Here is a 25255-nt window from a genome sequence, read left to right on the forward strand (position 1 = left end):
GACAAGGACCATGTCCCCACATGGCAGTTCTAGGAAAAAGTCACCAATCCTAATTTTTTGCTTTTGTTGTCACAGAAGAAATCATAAGAGGACATTGCCACCTCAATCCCTTTGTGACCCTCCATGCACTACATATTTGATGTAACAATAATGGGAATAGAATATTTTTTGCTGTAGGGAGATCTCTTTTTTTGTAAACATTGATCAGAAAGTTAGTGTGTCACATCTATGATGGGAAAAAAAATCTTTATGCTAAATCATTCTCACGTAGTGATGTGTCAGGTATTAGAGTAGTTTCAGCCAAAAGCATTTCTACGTGTTGCCAAGGCAAACATCATAGCATCACAGTCTGTTAGTCACTGCTAACAGATAAGCATATATGGAAAGAGGAATTCTCCAGAAGTCTTCTCCCTTTACGCAAGGTAAAGCAAAAAAATAATTTTTATTACAAATCATTAAAATCCTAACAGCCCAAAATTAGTGCCTAAAAGAGGCTCAAAGTCAGCTATACTAATCTTTGATAACACAGAATAAAATAGTCCAATACCAGAGAACTTTTGAAGAACCCTTGTCTTGGGTTTTCTTAGTGTTTCTAATGTTATTTATAGATAGTTGCTCTACATTTTCCTTCTACTGCTTACTTCTCTTCCAGATAATGTAGACTGCTTCTCTGAATGTGGGCCACTTCATACCATGAGTTGATTTCCAGTACATTAACTGATTCTTATTTTATGTTATGAAAGGGTTCCTTTCTCGTGGCATGCCATTCTTTTCCATTAGAATCGCCCTGAAGCAAGATTTATCTGTCCACCAAATGTCTCCTGAATAGGACTGATCCAATGCTTAGAAACTGAATGACTTTCAAAGGTTTGCCTTGCAGTGGTTTAGTCTCTTAGCCTGTGGAAAAAGGCTGCTGAGCAAAAAGTTTCAATATATGACACAATACATTGCAAGATGGCAAATACTTAAATTATTAAATAATATTAGCAAGTTTAATTGAAAACTTTAACATGCCTTGATAGCCCTTAATGTTTTGGTCAGTACTCTGTATGGAAGAAATTACATTGAAATGCAAATTCCCCTCCCCTTTCCCAATGTATGTTTTACAGGTATGTTGTCAACTTCTCTTATCAGAGATTACTTATTATATTAGGAACATGTCTTGGTATGCAGTAAAACAAATATAAATCCAGGAGCCCTAATAATCATTGCAGCATAAATGTTTTTTTTGTGTCAGTCTAAGGCCCATAGAGTGAGAACATAGTAAATTTTTGTTTGTATCTCAGAAATGTAGCTGCAGTTTCTGCAGTTCTGATCCTGCTCTCCCTTTCTCCACCATTTCATTTTGTCAGTACTCTGGCAAGCTCTTTGGGGTTTCAGCTGGAACTTTGCCAAGCAAGTTGAAAAGAGTTCCATTTATTATTTTTACTGGATACCTTCCTTAAATGTAATGGATGCGTGAAGCTATTCATTTCACTTCACTCTGGCTGGCTTTTACGTTCTATTACCCCAATTATGTTGCACACTGTTTCTAAGCCATTTCTTCTTCGTTTTCTTCCAGGCAGAAGAAAAGGCACATTCAGAGGTAAGAACTTCTTCATTTTTACACTTCTGTATTGCCTGACATTATTTTATAGTTTATTGTTTACCTGCTTTGGCTAAACTGCATAGTTGGTGGGGAAAATACACCCTGTGTCTTTGCATCACCTTTTAAGAAGTATTGGTGGAAACCTGGTGTAGCTTTTATTGTACTAGAAGGTGTTTTCTCAGCATTGTGCTGAAGAAAGCCTCCTGGCTGTCATTCTGAAAAGATGAAAAGAATCAATGAGAACTGGGTGTTGAGTGGAGGAGTTGATAGGTCTGATTTCAGATTTAATACCACTCTGTGCAGGATCTAAGGGATTGTGCAATTCAAGGTAAGGTGCTGCCTTTCAGGAGGAAAAATACTTCAAATGATCGCTTTGAACTTCTCTCCCTCACATTTTGAATTATATTAAATTTCTGAAACTGACCACTTTGATGGATTTCAGAGCAATGCAGATTGATTTCAGATATAAATCAAATTTGACATGGAAAATAGCTTCTTTCTCCTCACAGTGTATAAGAATGGGTGACAAGCCTGGGTCAGCAGCTGGATATAATTACAGCCTTTCTCAAAATGAAGTCCTGGTTGTATTAAAAGGGCACCAAAGACTAGCTGCAATAAAATACAGCACCAAAGGGTGCATTTCCACTTCACAGAGCTACATGCCTTCCAACTCCTGCATTTATACTGCTCCTATTTTTACTCTTCTAATCAAAGAAAAAGTCAACAAAAAGATATTTTGAGGAAATTGAACAAATAAACATATCCTTCCCTCCTTGCTGCAGTATATTTCAATATAATTTAGTCTAAGCTCACATCTCTTTAGGTTAAAACAAAGGAGCTAAAGAGGCATGTTATAGCTCAGTAGTGTAAATTCCAGTTCCTTATTTTATTGCCTTTATGTAGGTCTGAATATAATAATTAAACAACATTTATTTCCTGTGTATTTCTACATAATGTTTTCTCAGTATCTGGGTCTGCTTGAGATGCTCTTACAGAAGATGTTGAACAGCACTTCATGAGACCTACCTTTGTGAATTTGCAAGAATATGATGAAAGTGTAGCTTAAGCTGGAATGTCAAATAATTGCATTTAAAAACCAAAGAGAAAACTTGGAAAAATAAAAGGGTCAGTCCAGGATGGAGAACAGCTCGATAATCTGCCGCTGTTTCACTGAGCTAGTGCAAATGACTGAGCTATTTTTGTGTTACAGAAGTACAGGAACATGTTCGTGTTGCTTGTGCAATATTTCTTGTTGGTTTTCATGGGAGTCATAAAACTAAAGTACTGCAGTGGTCTTTACTAGTGACTGTAAATGTTCCCTTTCCTAGGCTGGTTTTACCCATTTTGCTTCTCTTGTCTGGAATAATTTATGGCTGAATATGAAAAGCTCTTCAAAGTGAAACTCCATGCTGTGCTTGATTTCAGTAGAGTGTCCAGAAGTCTCTGTAAGATCTCAAATAGGGTTAAATGAGCTCAAAATTATGTGCAAGCTTCCTGTTAGGTATCTACTCCAGCTGAAATGGAAACAGATATTGTTCTTAAGGATTCTGTTTTTCATTGAAGGATAAAAGAGTCTTGAGTTTATTTTCATGTCAACAAGCACATTTAAAGCTACATTTATTTTTTTTAAGTTGGCAAGCAAGTTTTTGAATACTATATAAGATTTAAAGAGGTTGCATGTTTGAATTTCAGGGACTGTAGGAAGCATGTGTTAGAGAAAAAAAGACAACTAATTTTAGACATGCATAAAGAAAAAAAATTGTGTCTGAGGTAGCCGTCAAAGCCTTCTTCATATTAGGCAGCATGAGAGTACATTTTTCACATTGTCTTAGTTTAATGTAGACTTTCAACATATGTTGGTTGCATCATGTCTACAGTCAGGCATAGCGAGCCTCACCCAAATGCACTCGTGTTTCAAAACCTCAGGCCGCATCCAGGATGGCTCTCCTTGATTGCACTAAGCATATGTTTGGGACTTGTGGGACTTGGTAAAAACCCATGACATTTCCCTTGCAAAAAAGGATTATACATACAAAGTAATTAAACATTTGCCCATGTGTGCTCCCTTAACTGGAATCCTGACTGATACACCGGTTAAGTGCTAGAAAATAGTTGGAGCAACACTGAAATAAAACTTGTAATAATTTGTATTCCTGGATAGTTTTGAGATTAAAATCTGAAGCTAAGACATTGTAAACCTATTGGTTGTCTCTCAAGAAAACATACAAAATAACTGCAACAAAAACATTGCTGAAATACTGACAGCAGTCTGTTGTTTCTCTAGCAAATTCAGAAACTACGGAGAGAGTTGGTTGCATCGCAGGAGAAAGTTGCTACCCTTACTTCTCAGCTTTCAGCAAATGTAAGTATTTTTGCTTGTGATGATAAGTAATATCAATGAATACATTATCAATTGCTCTTACTCAACACATAGACTTGGACACATTTACTGTTTATTTATTTAGGGGTTTTATTTTCAAGTTAATGACTTCATTGAATTTCTATATTGTCCCAGCTTCAAGAAAAACTAATCTTGTGGAAATAGAAAGTAGACAGTGGAAATGGAGAGTTTCCACACTTTGAATGTGACAGTCCTGTCCTGTTCAATTTCACCCTTTTCTCAGAATCAATTATAAGAAATGGCCAAAAGTAAGGAGACACAACCAAAGAAAAGCATGATTTGTATATTCTAATAGAATTCATTTGAGTTTCATTTCACAAAGAAAAACCCTGCAAAATGCAGTCAGGTGTGAAGGGAAGCACAGTGTACAAGTGTATATAGGATTTATATGCTACAAAAGCAGTACTGATATATAACTAATTAAAACTGGGCTATTTCACAGAGGGCTTCCTGGCGGTCCTTCCAATTGACATATATTGGTTATATGAGTTATGGAACGTGTCATCTGAAAATAATGCCAGATACAGAAAGCGAGCTACAATCCTGTCTGGTTGATGTGGTTTCAGATGAAGTTACTGAACAATGTAGTATTGTGATTTTTAAATGCAGTTCAGACTATAATTATCGTTACTACTGTGAGGGAAATCTGAGATGCAGTTAGAAGAATGTATCGTTTTGCAGCTTAAGAAAGCACTTTCCTGATATCTTGGGCAGTCCATGCTTTTCTTTGTAGTGTAGGTATCCTGAATATTTATATTTATAAATAACTGCTGATTTTAAATAAATTATTTCATGTTGAGAGAAAATAATCGCTAGCTCTGTGAAAGCTGCTTGTTCATGTGTGGCTTCCACACATGAAAATGTGAAGAAGCTATGCTTAGAACTTTCTTCTCTGTTCAGATGACAGCAGAGCACCTGTGGGTATTTGTGCATTTGTAGCAGTGTAGGTTACCAGACTCCTCTGAGTACTGGGAATGAACTAGTGAATCAGATGATACGGGACATTGCAATGTTTGTAAATTCAAAATCTGGATTCTGGGTTGGGTTTTTCATTTGAGAATGTATAGCTAGAATAGCCAGCATATCTGTATTGGGTATGGGGTTCCTAAGTTCACGTGTTTTAGACACTAACTTTCATCTTTACCAGTTTGGGCAGTTCTTCATTCACCTATCCTGAAAGCAACAAACTAAAGCCCACACTGAGAGGAGAGAAGAGCTAAAATAGCATGCTTTGGGTAGGTGTGTTTGCTAGTGAGTCTGTTGTTCTCTGCAGGGCCCTTTACTTTCCACAGTAAATGCAGAGGTGCAGCAGCTCTGCTTGGAAGTGGGAAGCACAGGAAGGTGATCCCTGGCTGGGCTTGTGACGTAGCACAATCACAGACATGCCCACATCTACTCTGAGTGCCTGGTGTTATCCAGAGGAGTTACCTTGATTCCAGCAAGCCCCTGGTTTAGTGAAAGATGTCTGCCCATAGTTAGAAGTTGGACTAGATGATCATTAAAGGTCCCTCTCAAACCAAACCTTTTCATGATTCTAAATAGAATATCATGTATCAGAAATTGTCATATCAATCAAACTAAACTGTTTGCCTTTGGTGGGCTTGTGCTCAGTGCCTGTTCCAGATGATGACTCAGGCCCCTGATACCACTCCTCTCTTTACTCTTCAGGTAGAAAAACAGTTTTCTCTTCCCTCCTTCCACTGGCTCAGAACAGAAAACACCAGTATATTTTTTCTAACTGCTATGTTGAAAGGGAGAGGTGAAAGATTATTCAGTCTCCGTCACTTTCCAGTCAACTCAGAAATGCTATAGTCTATAATACAGCAACAAATACAATAATGCCAGAGCATTCTCTGCAGCTGAGGAAATGAAGCCATTGTTTTGTTTGTTTGGACAAACTGTGTCCAATCTCTCCTCAGTCTTATTTAGAAGTCCTTCACTATACCTCTGGCATATATGACTTTCTATTAAATAAATACCATACAGAATGTTTTCTAATAACATTACTTATTCTAGACAAATTGTCAAAGCCAGCTCCATGCTATAATTAAATTTGGTCCATAATTCAAAGAAACTGAATCAAGTTAAAAATAGGTATTTTGGCTTGGTTTTTACTCAAACTAAATCAGCTGCATGGGTAAGAAATAAATTTGGGTTGATCTGTATAAATCGGACTGGACTGTTGGGAATCTGTTCCTATATGCTGTCTTTGGGCTTCTGAGCAGCTAGCAAGAATGCTTTTCTGTGGATCTAACTGTAAGCACAACATTTTCAATAGGATGGCTAACAATATATGCATAGACATCTGTTTTTCCTATCCAGAAGTACCACATTTGGTTAATTTAATAGTGTTCTTTTGAGTTTTACACACCTTCTAATCCATCTCCATGGAGATAATCTTTAAACTCTAAACCTATGGAGCAACCCTAAGGCTGATCCATTTTGCACATGCATTTTTTAAATGATACAAGAGAAATCTTTCCTCTTGCCAAATTCCCAACATGTAGAAATTCCTTCAAAATTAAATTTTTCAGGAGCACGAAATGTAGAGGCTTCAAAATCCCTAGGCATGAGCAAAATTATATTCACAATGAATACCATCTTTAAAGAAAAGTAGAGATTACTAGATATCGGGAATAATTACTTTTGGCAGGATGTAATCATGAGATACATACTTTACAAAACCAAAAAATTGAGAAGTATTTCACAATAAACCTGGTCTTGAATTCATTTTCTGCTGTTTCTGGTACAGAACTTGTAAAGTATTAAAACAACACCTCCGCATGAATCCAAACAATCAAAAGAGACTGCTTAAATGTTTTAGCACTCCTTCTGTCAGTCCTTCAAGCACTTTATGAGAAGAAATTCTACAGAGTATCTCTTGAACATCAGAAATAAAATCCAGGTTGAAAGCGGAGAGTATATTCAACTATTTAATTGTGATAGAACCACTGAAATGTAGATACTTACAGAATTGATGTTTAAATGCTAGATATTAAATATTTTTCATAAAAATTCTGAGAGATATTAACAAACAATTGATTTAACTTGGCAAACTTCCAGAAGAACTAGATGGCTTACTATATTTCATGAACTTGTACTGCCTTAGCAATGCATTCCTTTTGTGTATTCATTTATCATTTATTTTGTAGTCTAAGAGACATAATTCGCCAGTCACTGCCTTTTAAAGGAGAATTAGATTCCTAATCACAAAATCTGCAATTTATTCTCAGAGAAGAAATCAAATCTCTACATGGATAATACTACTGTGACCCTCATTTTGAGTCATGTTTGTTCATCAGTAAGGCTAAAATTTGAATGAACATTAAGTTTAATTCAGAAAAGTTTGATCACTGCCTGTCTTCTCTGTCAAGACATCCATCTCTGGCAGACAGAGAACTGTATGAACAGGCTATCTTTTGTGGTGCTTTTGCTAACCAGAAAAATGCTCAGTCCTTTCTGACGCTTTGATGCTTGTGCTACAAATGCATTGCTCTTAGCGTTAGTCCTTAGTGTTAGTCCTGAGCTCCTCCTAATTTCCATACCTTCACTGTCTGAAAATAGACAGCACTTTTTGCCTTGCTGTGATCTGGAGAAGGAAAACAAGAAATGTTGTTCCTTCAAAGTTCCATCTCAATGTGAATTTCTTGCTAGCGTTTCTCTTTGTAGAACTGAGTAAAATTACTGTACACGAGTGAAAAAAATGAGCATCTTATTCAGTTCATTTCAACACTATTTGTGCCTTTCTTTGCTTCTCCACGGAAGACTGTTGGTGAAATTAGTATATAAGTCATTAAAAGACTGGCAAGTTGAAATTTGACCTATTTAGTGAAGCCTTTGCTTGATACATTGTTTTATACCAAAATCTGTCAATTGAAAGTTACAGCATTTCTCAGGCATTATTGAAAACTCTGCTAAAAATTTTCTTATTTGGTTTGATTTGTTGTTCAGTTTTTGTCGGCTGGACTCAAGTACTCTTCTTGACTTCAGCAGTTTATTTCATTTGATTAACCCCAAAGGGCCAAAGTGTTTTGCCTGCATATGATTAAATTCAAGCTGGGTCCAGCTGTTGTTTGGATGCTTAATTTACAGATTTTCTCTGAGATTCTTGCTTTACCCCTGGCATCTGTCTCAGTGTGGCTGAAGGGTAAATCTCAATACTGATTCAGAAAGAGCCTGTTTTCAGTGGAGAAAATGTCCAACCAGCAGACTCCGAATGTGACTGACAAGGGCTCAAATTCCAGCGAGCAGCCTGACCAAGCCTGTTCAGAGGGACTTTGATCAAAGCTTTGTACTGTATAAAGCTGAAGGGTGCATGCTTGCAAACTGCAGTAGAGCCAGGATGCCAGTGGAAAGCAGAGGGGGTTTGCTGGCTAATGCTTTTGTTTGGCCAGCTCTGAACCGCTATCCTACAGCCAAGCAACAAGGTGCTAGCAGGCAGCAAACAGAAAAGGTCACCAGATCCACGGCTGCTGCTTGCAATCAGCCCGATCTCTTCTGGCCTTTCACGCCTCCTTCCATTCAGCCATGTCAGGTGGGAGGAACTTTATTTATTTACCTTTGTTTTATAAATCCAAATGAAGGTCAAATCCCAAGGTGTGTTGGAAGACAGATGTTTCATATGTCAATGTCATGTTCAGGATAGGCTGTAAACCTGAGAGCTGAGATATTTGGGGTTTGCCTGGCTGGGATAGTTTGCTAAGGAAATGTTTAAAAACAAATCTATCATTTTAGCACTGAAGTCATTCCCTAAGCATACATTTCTTTGACTATGTCCAGTGGGCATTTCGCATGTTGACAGAAGTCAAAATTAATTCATACATGAAGGATATTTACAGATTAAGAGCTGTATATCTATGTATCTAATATGTATGTCATGTTAATGATGGATATATTTTGCTGCAGGCATACGTCAAGTAATTCCCAGTTACTTAACTCTAATTCCAGGATGTCTTTTTTCAAGGACAAATATTGCATTCAGTTTTGAAGACATATTTTTACTTTAGGACTAGCATTATATAAAGCACATGTAATATTCATGCTACTCTTTGAAGTATTGCAATGATATGTTGTATGCCGTGAATTAAACTTCTGAATCTAACACAGAGATTTCTAAGGTGTGAGAGACTGCCTGTATATTAAATAACCAAACAAAGCAATTCATAAATATTTTTACAAGAATGAAAGAATGGAAACTTTTAGATAAATTAAATCATCCTGAGAAAATGAGGATTAGCAACCCAATCAGAATAAATTACTAAATTTTTAAGTGTAAAAAAAAGTTTCTAATTAGAATTTTTAGTTTCTGATGAACATCATTAAAGACACAGACACTTCTTTCTCTTTGCTTTAATTGTTTTCTGAATTGTTCTGCATTTAACTGTTTAAATGTGAAACCTGATCTCAAATGGAAATAAGTACATATACCTATGTTTTATGTATACTTCAACACACATATAAATATACTAATAATTTAGCCTTTGTCAAACTAAATTTTCTTATTTTGTTGTATAGTATTTCTGTAGGGAAAATCTGCTTAAGTTTTCAAGTCTGAGCTCCTAGACAGCTGAATAAATGAATATTAGCTACCACAGAGAAAGACAGAACAGTTTATTACTCTGAATATAAAATCAATACTTCAGTAGAAGAGTGCTATCTTGTAATAAACATTTAAAGTAATGAACAATGCAATTAAAAGGTTTTCTTCTTGAAAACCTTTTAATTGCATTGTTCATTACCTTGCATTCTTTTGGTCAACGGGACTTTGAATTACATTTCTTTATTGTTAGGAAATCAAGATCTAATAGCCTTTATTTTAAATGAGTAAGAAAAAAAATCATCATCTTGATCCAATTACATTTATGATGCAAAAAGTTTGGTAATGCAAAAGGAAGGTAATGTTCTCTGTCACTGGCTGAAGTTTAGTAAGAACCCTTGTGACATGGCTGTCTTTCTCTAAAGGCTGTCAGAAAATAACTGTTTCAGTGACCTTTGATAACATTTTTAATGCTGCTTTTTAGTACTTAATTTTTCCTATAACTGCTTTGTTGTTTATTCATGTTCAATACAGGATGAAGTTGTAGCTGTGGAATAGGAAAATACTTCACACAACTATGCATAGTTTGGTACCAAAGTACTGTGGTTATTAAGTCTAATTTCTAGAAAAGGACAGAAGCAATGCATAATTAAACAAATTATTCCTCTTTCAAGCCCTCAGTCCCCACTGTAATTCTCAGAGTAAAACAGAACCATGGGCCATGAGCCAAGCCATAGTTTTTTTATGAGGCAGGGAACAGTGAGCTCCATCAGTTTCCTGTTAAAAAAAACTAATGATGAGACGTTTGGCTAAAATTCTGTCGTAGTGCATCTATTTTGTCTCTGATAGTGTTCTGGGTCTGTGGTCATCATCTTTGGAAATAAAACACCATAGATTAATCTGGATATTTTTAATATGTAGCTAATTAATAAAGTTAAAAGCCAGTTATTTGTATTTTCTCAGAGAAATAGAGTAATAAAAACAACCAAAGGATGTAGTATTGATTGACAGGTTCCCAGGTTCATTTTATCAAAGATTATAACTTCAAGAATGTAGCCTAAGTTATAAAAGTTAAAAGAGAAATATAAACAATAACTAATTAAGGGATTGTATATTTGTCTAGTCTTATGTTTACCTGGAGTTAGTCCTTGTGGTATGTGTCCTTTATCACAAGAGTTATCCCCAGGATATCTCTGCAGATGCAGAAAGCATCTGCAGGTCCATTGACCACTACACCCGTAAGTAATTGTATATCTAAGTATACTAATAGTGTAGTTTACAAGGAGTAAACTTTTAGTAAGTTTAATAAGAATAAAATAAGAGGCTTTCAAGATACCTAAATATTTATTGCAACCCAAAATTATTTACAAGACACAAAAGTCACTCATCAGTATAACAGCTCTGAAGCAGTGATGCAGAAGTAGCTCGCTATTATATATATGATAATCTTCTATTTGAGGGATAATAAACAGAGCAAGGTGGCAAGAAGCTCTTCTCCCTCTACTAAAATGCAGAACAAAATCCATTTTGGACCATGTCTTTTCTTGATTATACCTCGGATTCAGTGTAACCACATACATTCAAACCATTTCAACTATGCTTGTAAAAGCAAGCAAATCTGCAACTGAAAAATTGGCCAGGCACTCCGTGTGCCTGAACTGCTATAATAAAAACTAAATTTCCTCACTGAGAAAGCTCAGTTAATCCATTTGTGCATATAAATATGGTGGGTTTGAGTTATATTTCCACATGCCAATGTTTGGAGACTTTGTCTATTACCACTTTTAAGATGGTAATGAGAAAATAAGCACCTCCTTATGCTTTTACTATTTGATGTTGGGAGAGAAATGGATTGGATTAAATGGATTTCCTTAAAAATTAAATCTTTACTTTCCCTCGGCTGTACAAGCTGGCTTAGCATATTGGGATTTTTATAACCACTTGCTCTTCTTTGCCCTACACAGCTCAATGCCAGTTAGATCTGATGAAGTACAATTTATATAAATTTATCTTGCATACCGTGGAAGATGCTGGTTGTTTAATAAAAAAAAAAATAAAAAGAAGGTTTATTTTTTAAAATATTTTGGTCTGTTTCAACTTTATTGCTTTGTGTACTGAAAAGTAAGACTTCCAGTTTTCAGGATTTTATTTTGTTTTATATATGTATTTGCACCCGTTATAAATGTTATATTTATATTTTACAAAATTATTTTATACACAGACATACATGATCAATATAATATTAATAGACTAAGCAATGACATTTTATAAGACTAACTGTGATTTTTTTTGTTTAAGGCTTGGGATTTTCTGAAATTAAAGTTTGGTTTTCAAGATAAAGTGCTTGAATTCCTGTTTTGAAGTGTCCAGTAATTGAAAATAATTGCTCCTGGACTTCTCTTTGGGAGCAGACTACTTTTGGCTAATATATCAGTAAACTTAAAGCCAGGCATTAAATCCATAATTCATTTCCAGGCAGAGATACCTGAGCTAATCTCACTGGGGGCTAAAGAAGCCTGAGGAACACTGGGTTCATTTGGCTGATTCATCTATCCAACTTAGCCCAGTCTGAGTTTGAACTAATATTAAAGAGCTGGAGAAAATGTACTTGAAGGAAAAACATACTTTTAAAAATCAAATAGATCTGGGAAAATTGCTCTGTGTTGTCTTTCTTTCACAGGCTCATCTAGTAGCAGCTTTCGAAAAAAGCTTGGGAAATATGACAGGCCGATTGCAAAGTCTGACAATGACAGCTGAACAAAAGGTAGGTTTATCAAAGCAGAGGCTTTACTGTAGAAAATAGTCGGAAAATTATGTTAGAGTTTTGTTTAAAAAACACTGAAAGGAAAAATGAGCATCTGTGACAATAAGACAGATTTTTCTTTAATGGTTGCTGCGATCAATTTTTCATTAATGTCCAGCAGCATGTGGAAAAAAAAACTATGCAGCATCAGGTTTACACAGATAGTGTCATAAAATAGTTTGACAATAAAAACTTTCATTTCCAGAATTCAATGAAAGCATGCATGACTTTAGGTTTAATCCATACTGAATGATCCTGTAGCAAAAACTTATCATAAGCTGCTGCAGTGCTTTATTCCAGCTACCCAGCACCACCAGAATAATAGAATTTCAGGAAACAAAGTTTAAGTAGAGAAAAATAGCTTCATTGAGAACATTAACGAAGGTTAGGCATCCTACCCATAAGTAGACAGTTTGGGTTTTCACTTTTTCACTGTGCTGTTTTGTCTAGTGGAAGGAAAAAAACTCTAAACCTGATATGAAGAAATTTAATGCGAGTCCTTTTACTAAACTCAGGATTAAGAGGCTGCTTGGCACCTTCCAGGATTGAATTTCTGCCACTTTCTACCCTTAGGAATTTTGAACAATGTCCTATTAATGGAAAGGCCTCCTTGACCTAAACTGTGAAAGAAGCTGTTTATCTGTGAGCTGGTAGTCACCACTGGAGTCTGTAACTGTCTACAAAAATAACATTTCAGAGTCTGGTTGAGCACCAACAGATGAAATGTGACAAGACTCTTTGTGAACTGGATAGAAAATACTTGTATTGTTTACTTTTGTTTCATCTTATGCGGGGGAAGGAAAAAGAACACAGTCACAACAGAATTTTTTTAAACCCAAAAGTATAAAAAAAGGTATAATTCCATCAGAAGGTTTTCTTTCCAGAAGGGGTTAAGCAATGACATTGAAACAGATCATCTCCAAGTCTCTTTGCCAAAAGATTTAGAACTTACTCTTTTCCTTCTCTTCTTTTCTCTATTGTTGAGTTTAAATTCCTTTAACCATAATAATATAGGAAGGAGACTGGAAGGACAGGGAGTAATAAATAAAATATTGCTTATAAAAGCAGTAATAAAATATATATTTTTAATAAAAATCAGCTCTGCATTCTAATACAGAACTTTGTGCGCTCAAGTGAAGTAATTTTGCTTAAACTTGCAGGACAATTTCTATTAAACAGGGGCTTTTTAATTAAATTAGTATTTTACAAATTAAATCTTTTGAGTTCATCCATTAAACAGTAGCCTCACATATTAATGGATGTACTTCAAATGGTTTCATTGTCTTTTGCAATACAATCATTGAGCTTTTCTTAATTTTGTATTGAATGGCCAATTGAGACACTTTTTAGATTACTCCCTATTAAAAATGTTTTCTTCTTGAAAATAGCATGATTGCTTTATATAGAGTAAATGAAAAACAATATGTTAGTTAACTTCAATATCTTTGGAGCGAAAGTATGCATTCTTTTTATTGTTGCCCTCATGTTCACCCAAGCAGTCGCATGATCTTTAATTTGAACCCACCCACTTCTCTTGCAATTTTTTCTTTTAGCTTAGACAAACATTGTTCTTTTGCTATTATTTTGATCTCTCTTTGCTCTTCCCACAGGAATCTGAGCTTATAGAGCTAAGGGAAACCATTGAAATGCTGAAAGCTCAGAATTCTGCTGCACAAGCTGCTATTCAAGGAGCCTTGAATGGCCCCGATCATACCCACAAAGGTATGGGTTTGTCATTATCAAAATAAATGCAGAAGTTCTCCCCAGGCAAAAAAAAACCCTATGTCTACTTTTCTGTTGTTTGGGAACTCTGTTGTAAGGCAAAGCACATTCTGAAGTGAATGGTAGGCATACTTGTGGTATTTCCAGAGCTGGAAACCTTGCACAAGTTTCCTGTCTGCCGAAGTTCCTGGCACTTTATCCTCTTACAGCTGGGTGGTCAGGAATTGATCAAGAGTTAATTGTGTCCCTGCAACTGATTAATGAAGTACACCCAAGGCACAAGTGATGTCTTATGGTGTAACATTGTTATAGCTTGGGAATCCAGTCAAAGTTGTAGCTTTGTAAATTGTTGTTCTCATTGGTAAGAGACAGACTGACAGCAGCTCAGCTCCTTCATGAAGTTCTAAATCAGTGTGGGAAAGCAGGTTTTAAATTCCAGATGTCAAATTAATTTGTCATTGCAGTTAGGCTGATATTGCATGATAAATATGTTTTTCAAAAGTGCCTGCTGATAACCTTCCTTTCAAGGAAAGGAATTGCTTGAAAAAAAAATCACGGTATTCGTTTTTGAGAGTTATTGATCTTCCATTAGAGAGGTCATTATTTAGGTCTTTGCCTTAAGGTCATTTCACTGCATGACTTCAGTGTAGCAAAGCAAATTTCTAGGAAGTAGAAAATAATCTAAAAAGTAATTTCCCTTGGTATTACTGGGCATGTTCTGCAAGAATAATTTCCAGTAATTAAGATATAGTTATCAGAGACTTTTAAGATATTGAAACTCAGAAGCCGCACCAACCATTTTTAATATTCTCCACTTCTTGGTTATTTTGTTTCATTCATTTTTAATGCACCCCTGCCTGTTTCTTTCCATCATGGTATATTAGAAGGTAGCATCTGAACACTGATTAGGGCTGCTACAAATTGAGCAGTGCCTACACTCCTTGGAACTGTAGTACATGTGGCACTGAAATGTTGAGTAATCCATGTGCTAAGTTACAAGGATACACGTGCATAGATTGCTGTGAAAGGTCATTGCCTTCAGCCTAGTTTGGAGAAGCCCCTAATTACTGGACTAGTTGTATGCATCCCCCTCGGTCCCCATATGGTTTCTCACAGGCTTCAATAGCTTGAATCTGAGCCACTGCAAGCATCAATGCCATTTATGTTCATTTGACTGCCTTTGAGGAGGCAGATGCTACATAAATATACAAATTATTTTATTATTATTATTATTATTATTATTATTATTATTATTACATTGAAACAGATTTCACAATTACTTCTTTTCTTTAGATTTACGTATAAGGCGGCAACATTCTTCAGAAAGTGTTTCCAGTATCAACAGTGCTACAAGTCATTCCAGTATTGGCAGTGGTAATGATGCTGATTCCAAAAAAAAGAAAAAGAAAAACTGGGTGAGTACTCAGCAGGTTTAAGCCTCTCTTTTAGCCATTATGTCGCTTCCTAGTGTCTGAATAACATAATCCATTTCATCTGCAATGTTCTTGTGGGGCCAGATGGATATCAAGAAATGCATGTGTATCCATACTGTGAAGCTACCAGCAAACTAAAAAATTATTGAATATCAGCAGGGTTTTATTTGCATACATCAGAGTAATTAAAACAAACAAAAGTACAAGCTACAATTACAACAACAAGAAAACAACCACAACATAAATTTAAAATAGCTATTGTGACTAAAAACCACCTCTGGGCCACATTAAAACCCTGTTTGATTTTTCTTCAGTTGGAGTTTGGTTCAAAATATTTTACCCAGCTATGGAGGGAGTTGAAATCAGTTAAGAATTCTCACTTAAAAATACTACAGTGTTTAAAGAAATTAAGATGTTGCTGAACCAGAACATACAAATATCGCATACTGCTAAAGATTTAATTAAATACTTTCAGTGAAGAATCAGAAAATATGTTTTTATTGTTTTAAAAATATTACCTGCATAAACATTTGTTTTAAAATACTGATGAGCCTTCATTCCCTTGATTTGTAATTCCACACTCTTTCATGTTTCTGCAAGGTGAACTCTAGAGGAAGTGAGGTGAATATAAACCATGGAAAAGTTGGCATGCATCTATAAAAAACCCTATCTTGGCATGATTGCTATTTATTTTGGCAGTAGGCTTTTATACCTTCTAAAACCAGATTATCTTGTATGTCTTCTCAGTTTGTCTTTATTCATTTTAATCTCAAAGTTTAGGCTATAGAAAGGGGGAGTGTAGCCAAAATCCATTTCTTTCTCTTCAGACATCACGAGCCGGAAAGGACTTAAATATTGTTTCTTATTAAGATCATTGGTCACACTCCCCACTCTCCAGTTATACCATGAGAATAATATGTTTGAAGTCCTCATTTTTTCATAGAGGAACCAGCTGGTCATTGTGTTCTGTACAGTTTTGATTAGAACAACTCTCTCAAAATTAAAATAAAACCTGTATTTTTCCTAAGATGAGTGAGTTCTGTATTTAGACAAAGGTATGAACAAATGAGATAGTTAATTTTAACTGCAGACAAAACTGTTGCAACATGGCTTTTGAAATAAATGGCTCTTTGGCTATTCTGTCCCTTTTCAATACTGGATACAAGCTTGTAGAGGGAAGAGGCAATGCTTGTACATTCAGAGATCCTACCACTAAAGGAATCTGCAACAAACAGTTTATACCTCTCAGCTAACATTCTTCTCAATAGTACAAGGCAAATCTCGTGTTCCCACTTAGATCCTCTTGATTGGGATCCAAATTGTAACATTTGCATAGTTTGACCATTCAAAGTTTTAATTGGGAAAATAAATTGGCAAACCCTGTAAATTGGACTTGTCTTTTGATTTCAGCATTTAGTTCTGCCTGTACCTGGATGCAAAGTGGTTATTTAAAGCCACCCCTTGAAGGGAATGCCATGGGAATGGGATTCCACTGGGGCTTAATGGCTTTAAATGAGCACCCCTCCCCAATAGCTGTCCCACTCGGTCCTGTACTTTTTCCATAGCATTACTTCTGCACTGCGCTGGATTAATAAAGTCAAAACAAAGCACTGTATCATGTTTTTAGAGATACTGTGTTGCATATGTTAATACCTTGCTTCTGCATACTGACCTCAGGCAGTGGCTAGGATGGCATCTGCAAACTAACTCTTCAAAACATGAGCTGCACACAAAGTGCTGTGATGAGGAAAATAATCTTGCTCTGTATTTGTTTTCCAGCTAAGAAGCTCTTTCAAACAGGCCTTCGGAAAGAAAAAGTCTACCAAACCTCCTTCCTCACATTCAGACATAGAAGAGCTGACAGATTCCTCCCTTCCTTCCTCACCTAAATTGCCCCACAGCTCAGGAGAGTGTGCAACAACATCGATGAAACCGTCACAGTCAGCATCTGCGTAAGTGTCTCTTGGCACATGGGATGGGCTGGGAAGCAGTGTGGCTGTCTGCAGTTCAGAAACCGTTGTCAACAGCTGTGATCTTCTAATCCTGAGCTCCATTCATTTGCCCGATTTCTCGTGAGCTTCGCCATTTACGCACCGGTTCTGCAGCAGGTCTTTATTCAGTCATAATCTTTCATCATTTCACAGATTTTACCCAAAATCACCTAGCTATATGAACTTCAAAAAGCTTATTTTGTGCTCTCCCTGCACCATTTACAACTTTAGCATATCCACTTAACAAAGGCCAAATGCTAACATTTCCTTTTTACCTTTTTTCATGACATTGTAAAAATAATTCTAAAATACATCTTTTTATTATTTTTTACAGTGTACTCATTCCTCCTGTTATTACTTTATCTACTTTGTAGCTATTGATGTATATAATTTTTAATCTGTTTCCCCTCTTTTATCAGCTTGAATTTTTTGTGGGATTTTTACTTTTATATTTTATTCAAATCACCACCCTGAAGGTTTCAGGTCTGAGAACAAGTCATCAGTCAACAGCTGTCTGATTTCTTCAGTATTTTTTGAATATCTGATAAATTCTTAGAGTTCCCAGCTCTTACTCATATTCCTCTGCTCTTGTTTTTATTCTGCTAAACTCATAACTCTTTCTAATATGTGGTAATCAGCCTCTTTGAACCAAAAAATGCCTACTGTGGATGCTAGCTTTACTTTCCTTCTCCTAATTGAGAATAATCAGGTCACAATTACTTTTTCTTAAGGCACTCAAGGAATTCTAGTCGCATGACTGTTTTACTAGATAATAAATGGAATATGCATGGAAATAAAATTTCATTTCTGATTTGCTTAGCATAGGCTGGTGTGGACACATCACAGAAAGAACTGAACATACATAATATGCAGGGGGAAAAAAATCCTAGCGTATATCTTTTTTAATCCTTAATCCCATTTAAAATATTTGTGCATGTTTTGAATGATATTCATTATTTTTCTTCCTCTATTTCACATGTATTTTTTTTGTCATGAACTTCATCTTCCCTTTGCTTACAATTTCTTCATATATTTTCTTGTTGGAGTCTCGCGTTCTAAACCATTCCCTTTACTTTCTTCCAATTGCATCTGTCTAGTACATGTGTGTGCAGGTCACCTCTAGTCTGGGCATCAAAGAAAAGGCAAAACGGTCGTGTGGTCTACAAGCATAGATCCCGGTAAAACTGAGTGTGGGGCATGGAGTTGTGTACCCAACTGCTGACCTGAAGAGTGCTGCATCTTCTTTCCCAAAATGCGTTTGCATGCATTCTGGCAATTAAATGCTGACCTTTGTTTCTTTCTTTTGCTTTTTTTTTTAATATTAGCAGTAATAATCACAATAATAATACTTATTTTCATAAAATACTTTTCATATTGAAATTTTTCTGAAAAAAATTAACTATTTATAGTCACAGTAATAAAGAACAAATAACATTTACTGAATTGTCTGGAAATACTGTTTAGTGTAACAATGAAGCCAAAGTTCAGTGTTTTATTTTCTACTGGTGGTTCTGATGATGATACAAAGAGGCAGAACAGTCTGACAGGAGAGCTGGACCATTGTGGGTCCCTGAGATAGTCATGTTTCAATCGTTTCTTACACTATAATGGTTTCTTCCCTCAAAATAAATGCTTATGAGAAATAACCACATGGTAATCCGGTCTTTAAGGGAAAAATACAAAAACCAACCCACATGATTTTATATGTAGTACGTTACAAAATCACAGGGTATAGGCAAAACATCAGCCATCACAAATCAAAACCATTACAGATCAAAATCTTCTAGACCATAAATTCAAGGACAGTCCCTTTGTGAAATATTCGTATAAGAGAAAAATACTGATGCCTGAAAAATAATAAATATCAGCAGTACAGTTTCATCAGCACACTTCACTTCTGAGTACTGTTACGTAGAGAAATCATAAGCTTTGTACCAAAGAAATTATGTGAGTATAAAATCCAATTAAAACCAATGGATGATAGACACTCAAAGATACCTGAAAGGTAGTTAAGAACTTGTTTTTCACCATAGTGAGCTAAACTGAAAAGCTGTAAAGCAATCTGATCATTCCTTTTGGAGAGGGCTTTTTTTTCCTTTTTTAATTTGCAGTTTGATAATTTTCATGTTTCTTTGATAAGTTTCTTTCTTCACTCATAGGTTTCACCAGCAGCAAGCATTTTTCTGTTCTTTGATATTTAATAATGACACTGCTTTGGGGAGAGAGCATTCCTTTAATCTCCTTCCTGTTTCCTGCTCCTCTTTAGGATCTGTGAGTGCACAGAGGCAGAGGCTGAAATTATTCTTCAGCTAAAAAGCGAGCTGAGGGAGAAGGAGCTCAAATTAACAGATATTCGTCTGGAAGCCCTCAGCTCTGCACACCATCTGGATCAGATCCGGGAAGCCATGAACCGCATGCAGGTCAGTGCAGTAGCTTAAGTGATGACAGAGTTGCACACCAAAGGTATGACTGGTGGATTTCCTTTCCCAGGACTTTGTTTCAGGCACCAAAAAACTGTCAATGCAAAGTAAATTGCTGGACTGACACTGCTCCTGAAGGATGGGTATGATAAGTGTTCACCTTATAATAAAGACATTCTTAGCATATATATTAATAGCTAAAATGTGTTTAAGAGATATGGAAGAAGACATAATCCCTGCCCAAAGGATATTTATTATCTCAAGCCTATAACTGGGGTTAGCAACATGACAGAGAAGCAGATCAAAAAGTGATTTCTACAGCATTTTAAATCCTTGAGCCATGGAGGGGGCCAGAATATTATGTGCATACTCTTTCATCATTTCTGATTCCTAACTCAGTCATGTCTTGCCAAGACAAAGAATGTAAAATTGATCTAATTACTGTATCCAGCATCATAAAATTTTACTATATTGTTTTGTTACACTGCCCCAATTCCTTTGTGAACATATTTTTTCATTAGAAGATTTTCCCTTCTGTGAGGCTGAAAGGATGCAAAAAGAATAGCAGCGTTCTTCAGTGGACCACAGAGCTTTATGGAACTTGATTCTGTTGCTTACATGCAAATCCTCAGTACCATGTTGGTTACCCAAAAATGCTTATAATATCCACACATTGTGACATAAATCCTTCAGTGGAACTGGGCCCTTCGCAATGGCAGCTAAGATACCTATGTCATCACTGAGGGCCCTGTAAATCTGAATTTGGGGAACAGAATCAAGGCCATGGGCTGGGCATTCAGGTTGAGACAGAGCTGGCTACATTTAAAAGTCTGGGAAAGAGCTGCATGATAAACTTCTGCTGTAGTCAATCCAGTTTTAGTCCTGTAGTAGTGAGGGCTATCCTGTAATTACCCCAAAATAGGTACAGAAGGTGAAATGGAGTTCCTTGAGCATAGGCACTCCTTACCATTTGAACCAGCCTCAAGTATTTACATCTGCGCAGGACATGAAGGTTTACCATTATTCCATGGAAGACCATATTTGTCATGCCACTGGAAATCCAAATTTGCACAGCTGAATCCAGCCCAGTGCCTTGCCAGCTGAATTGCTCTGTGCTGGGTGCTTAGGTCAGGTGCACCTTTAGGCACTTGTGTGTAGATGCCTATAGCACCTAATTTCATAACTACAGAAATAGTGTGCTTGATGTCTTTTCTAGACCTCTTTGTTTACACAATGCCTGTATCAGTCTCAGACAGATCTTTAAACATGTCATCTATGGTACCTGCCATCCTCCCAGGTGCTCACACCGCTAGGTACCAATATTAGTGTAGGATATTTGTCTGAACTTCAATTAGAGGGAAGATTTATCAAGAACTGGTCCATAAATATAGTTTCATTTGTCCAGACATAAGTAAGGCATTGATCTCGAGGCACTGAAGGGTTTTAAGGAACTGTGAGGAATAGAATGCAGTGGAGAAAAGGATGTGAAGGCTTATCATTTGATGACAGTCTCATACTGGGAGATGAGTGCCTGAGTCAGGTGAACTCCTCAGAGGGGGGAGTCTGCTGTGGGCACAGTTCTGCAAAGTCTGAACTTCCTCAAATCTGGACAGAGGCAACAAGTTGAGATGCTGTTACTGGTAATCAGGATTTCTGAAGTTCACCCAAAAGAACAGGCGACCACCTTGCAGTTGCCAAACTGTGATATTTTAGAGGATTGATGAGGATTGGTAAGGGGAAAAAAACAGGACTGGTGGAAGTGATACATTAATATTTTTAGATTCAAAGTGCCTTAAAAACCTAAAGCTCAGGTGAATAGAAGACTGCTAAGAGCTATGTAATCAGCGTAAATTGCAGAGTGGCTCCTGATTTGAACCCTAGACTAAACTGATACACCCATCTATTACCTTCTGTTACTATTTTGCTGGTTTTTTCCTTCCCTTTCACTGTCTCCTCACCTGTGTGTATGTGATCTAATCTTTTTGTAACTGAAGCAGGGTTTTTTTATGATGCTATCTGTCTCTTATGTTTTTACTTGTATAATACAGCTGTGCAGCCTCCGTTAAAAAAGTGAGACTTTTAGCAGGATAGTATGAATGTAGAAATAAATTTGATGTGAAGAACCATCTGCAAGAATAAGCAGTTGCTTTGTAATGCAGTTTGTGAAGCAAGTGGAAGCTAGATTTAGATGGTACCAGGCTGTTCTCAGGCTAAGTTTTCATTTTATTATTGTACATTCAATAATCACTTGGCAGCATGGAGGATTTAGCTAAAAAATTCCGGTTGTTCTGATTCATCTGTCACTGTCTGTTCTCATCAGAGAGAGTTTGCTCATTGTTATGTTAACAATCCCCTGTTTGAATGATCAAAAAGCCTTATTTGATAGGAAGAAGGGTTATGAAACTGTTAAACTATCAATTTCTAATTTTTCATTTTTAATTTAATTTCTTTATGAAGTTACTGCTTAAATGTTATATTCAATGTCAGTAATAATTTTCTGTGACTTTAGAAACATTGACATATCCAGTAACTTTCTTAACTAACTGTTACCTTAGGTATTTGACAATAGAAAGTAGCTGGAAAAAAAAGGGGATAGCTGGAAAAATTCTAACCACACTCACATTATGGTCAACTGTACAATAAGCACAAAAGCTTGAAGCTGATATTGTTTAGGATCTGTCCTGAGGCAAAATCTAAAACAAGGTTATTGGGTTATTGGTTATTCATTTAAGAAGTAAAGGCAATCGAGTTTTCACTGTGTTACATCTCTGTTGTGAAAGTGCTAAACTAGTTAACTGGGTCAGGGGAACAGCATCACCAGCCTAGCCACCAACATTGGTTTTCCACAAGAATAATCTCCTGTGCTTTCTTGTTGATTTCTGTTGTACACAGAATGAAATTGAGATACTGAAAGCTGAGAATGATCGCTTAAAGGCAGAGACTGGAAATACCGGAAAGCCTGCCCGGCCGTCATCAGAGTCGTCAAGCAGCACATCATCTTCTTCATCACGGCAGTCACTGGGACTTTCTCTGAACAATTTAAACATCACAGAATCTGTTACATCAGGTAAACATACTTTGGGCACATGCATGCCTCAGCAGTTTGTAAGAATTTTTCAGCCCCTTAATGGGCTACATAGGAGAAGCACAGCTGGAAATTAAAACACCTCATATCATTCAGGCTAACATAAGATAAGCATTCTGTAGCAGAGAAGAGGAAGAATGCTTGTGGTCATGTCTGAAATGTAGCTTTTAGAAGCCCCTGAATAGCAGTAACAGACTGTTCATTATGTTTGCTTTGTTCCTAGCTATGACACTCTCTGCCTGTGTAGTTTATAATACTCTTTGGTCATCCGGTTTACAATTTCTTTGAAAAGAAATGTCTGTTGAAGTATACATTACAACTGTATTGATATATTATTTTGCCGATATGGGATAAATATGAGTATAGTATGTGAAACTCTCTTCTTTTTGTTTACAGGTCTTTGATCATTTAGTTAGCTCCCTTCACTTCGTATTTGCAGCTAAGACAGAAGGTGGTCTCAGCTTTATCCCTTACATTTTTAATTTGGTACAGCTAGGTAGCCCATGTTGGACCAAATCACCATTTATCACAGGAGCCAAACCCCTCCTGATCTATTAGGCACTCTCATTGTCTTCTGTGAATGAAGGAAAGCAAGCAGAAGTTTGGTCCACATCCTGAACATTAACATCTGATTATTTTCCATGCCATGGAGTTTATGATAATAAGCCTTCTACATTAGTTTTGATAATGTAGCCAAGAAACAGAATGCTGTCTCTAACATTAGAACCAGGAGTAAAGCAGGAGCAAAGCAGCACTCATTAGCATAGACGCCACAGAAATTATAATGCAGTCTCTGGAAGCAATAAAAATGTGGCTAATAATTGTGGAAAGAGTCTAGGCAAGAATACAGCTGGGAATATGCCAAGTGACTGTAATTTGGATTGGCAGTGAGTCATATTATCTTGCCAGTCATTGATTACACGGATATTTGAACATTTTTTCTGGTTAATATCAGATTTTTTATGAAAATTGGTATATTTTTTTATTTATATTACAACTCTTTGAAGGGTTTGACTTTTAGCATGGAGGACCCTGAACTAGGCCTCCACATCTAATGAGCTATTGCAAAAGCAGGGAGAAAAATTAACTGCTCACAGATCCACACATATTAAAAATAAACAAACAAAACCAAAAAAAGTAACATTTTTTTGCAATACGGTGGTTATATAATGTCTCATGAGCAGCAGCCATTAGCACTTTGTTGCTTGGCATTAACTCTGTCTAGATACAGTAATAAACATGTGGGCAGAAAGGTCTGAAGAAAAGGACGGGGAACTAGATGAGAATACAATGGGTGAAGAGGAATGGGGAAAAGAAAAGGGAAACTAAAAGATAAGATAAAAGAATGAATATAAAGAAAATTGGATGAAATGTTCAGCAAAAGAATAGAAATAATAAAAGCTGGAAGAAAAAAAGAGGAAAACAAGGGAAAGAAAGAAGGAGAACAGGATGACTGGGAGAAGTGGTTGGATTTGATGATCTTAAGGGTGTTTCCAGACTAAATGATTCCATTATTTTGTAAACTTTATATAATTTTCTGTGTTATTGTTCTAATTGTTTTTCTCACATGAAAAGTAATTACTTTTCATTATAAGGAATTAAAGATATGAGAGTGCCTAATGAGGAGTGGAGAATTTAATTTGATTATGAATCTAGAATTTTTGATCATTGTGATGATCATTTTGTTGCCATGCCAGAGAACTTGGAAGGGTGAACACTTCCCACCAAGTCTTATGGGATTTCTGAGACAGCTGCAGTACTACTGAACAAAAGTCCCTGAGATATGGGGAGATTAATCATGATGAGCATTAAGCTGAGAGAATTGAGTGGTTTGGTTCTTCATATTATAAAAATACCACAGCACTTTCTGGGAGCAATGTCTTCAATCAACCATGGTCATCTGGAAATGACCAAGCTATCCACTGTCACTTCCTAAGGGTATGATGATACCCTGCAGATCAGTGTGACAACCTGGGAAGGGGTGTGGTGGTCACAGACACCCCTGCTTCAGTCAGTCACTGGAGTGAAAGGAGCAAACAAGGGCCAGTACAAGACTGGCCCAGAGTGCCAGACTCTGACAAGAATTGAACTGAAGTAATCATAGCATGCCTAAAAAGCACACCTGGCAGGGGGTACTTAAAACAATTAGTACCACCATGAAATCAGAGGCCCTTGGGCATCTTCTCAGCCCCTTGTATCAGTGACAGAGAGAGCTCTTAGAAAGTGGAATTTGTTCTTTTGCTACGGAGTGGTTCCTCATTCCTAAAGACTTAAAG

At 36.4% G+C, this 25255-nt stretch overlaps 1 protein-coding gene across 17 annotated transcripts in view; it reads left to right on the top strand.

Moving 5' to 3' along the window:
- The window catches only part of NAV3 (neuron navigator 3), a 503615-nt gene that overhangs the window by 462578 nt on the left and 15782 nt on the right, over nt 1–25255 (top strand). For all 17 annotated transcript variants that reach the window (XM_064419581.1, XM_064419580.1, XM_064419582.1 and 14 more), the window contains 8 exons: nt 1562–1585; nt 3873–3950; nt 12206–12289; nt 13939–14050; nt 15344–15465; nt 17263–17435; nt 19741–19894; nt 22787–22961. In XM_064419581.1, the coding sequence (XP_064275651.1) occupies nt 1562–1585; nt 3873–3950; nt 12206–12289; nt 13939–14050; nt 15344–15465; nt 17263–17435; nt 19741–19894; nt 22787–22961 (922 nt within the window). The remainder of the gene's footprint in view (nt 1–1561; nt 1586–3872; nt 3951–12205; nt 12290–13938; nt 14051–15343; nt 15466–17262; nt 17436–19740; nt 19895–22786; nt 22962–25255) is intronic.

This window comes from Passer domesticus, chromosome 5, assembly GCF_036417665.1.
Source record: "Passer domesticus isolate bPasDom1 chromosome 5, bPasDom1.hap1, whole genome shotgun sequence".
In the NCBI taxonomy this organism is placed as follows: domain Eukaryota; kingdom Metazoa; phylum Chordata; class Aves; order Passeriformes; family Passeridae; genus Passer; species Passer domesticus.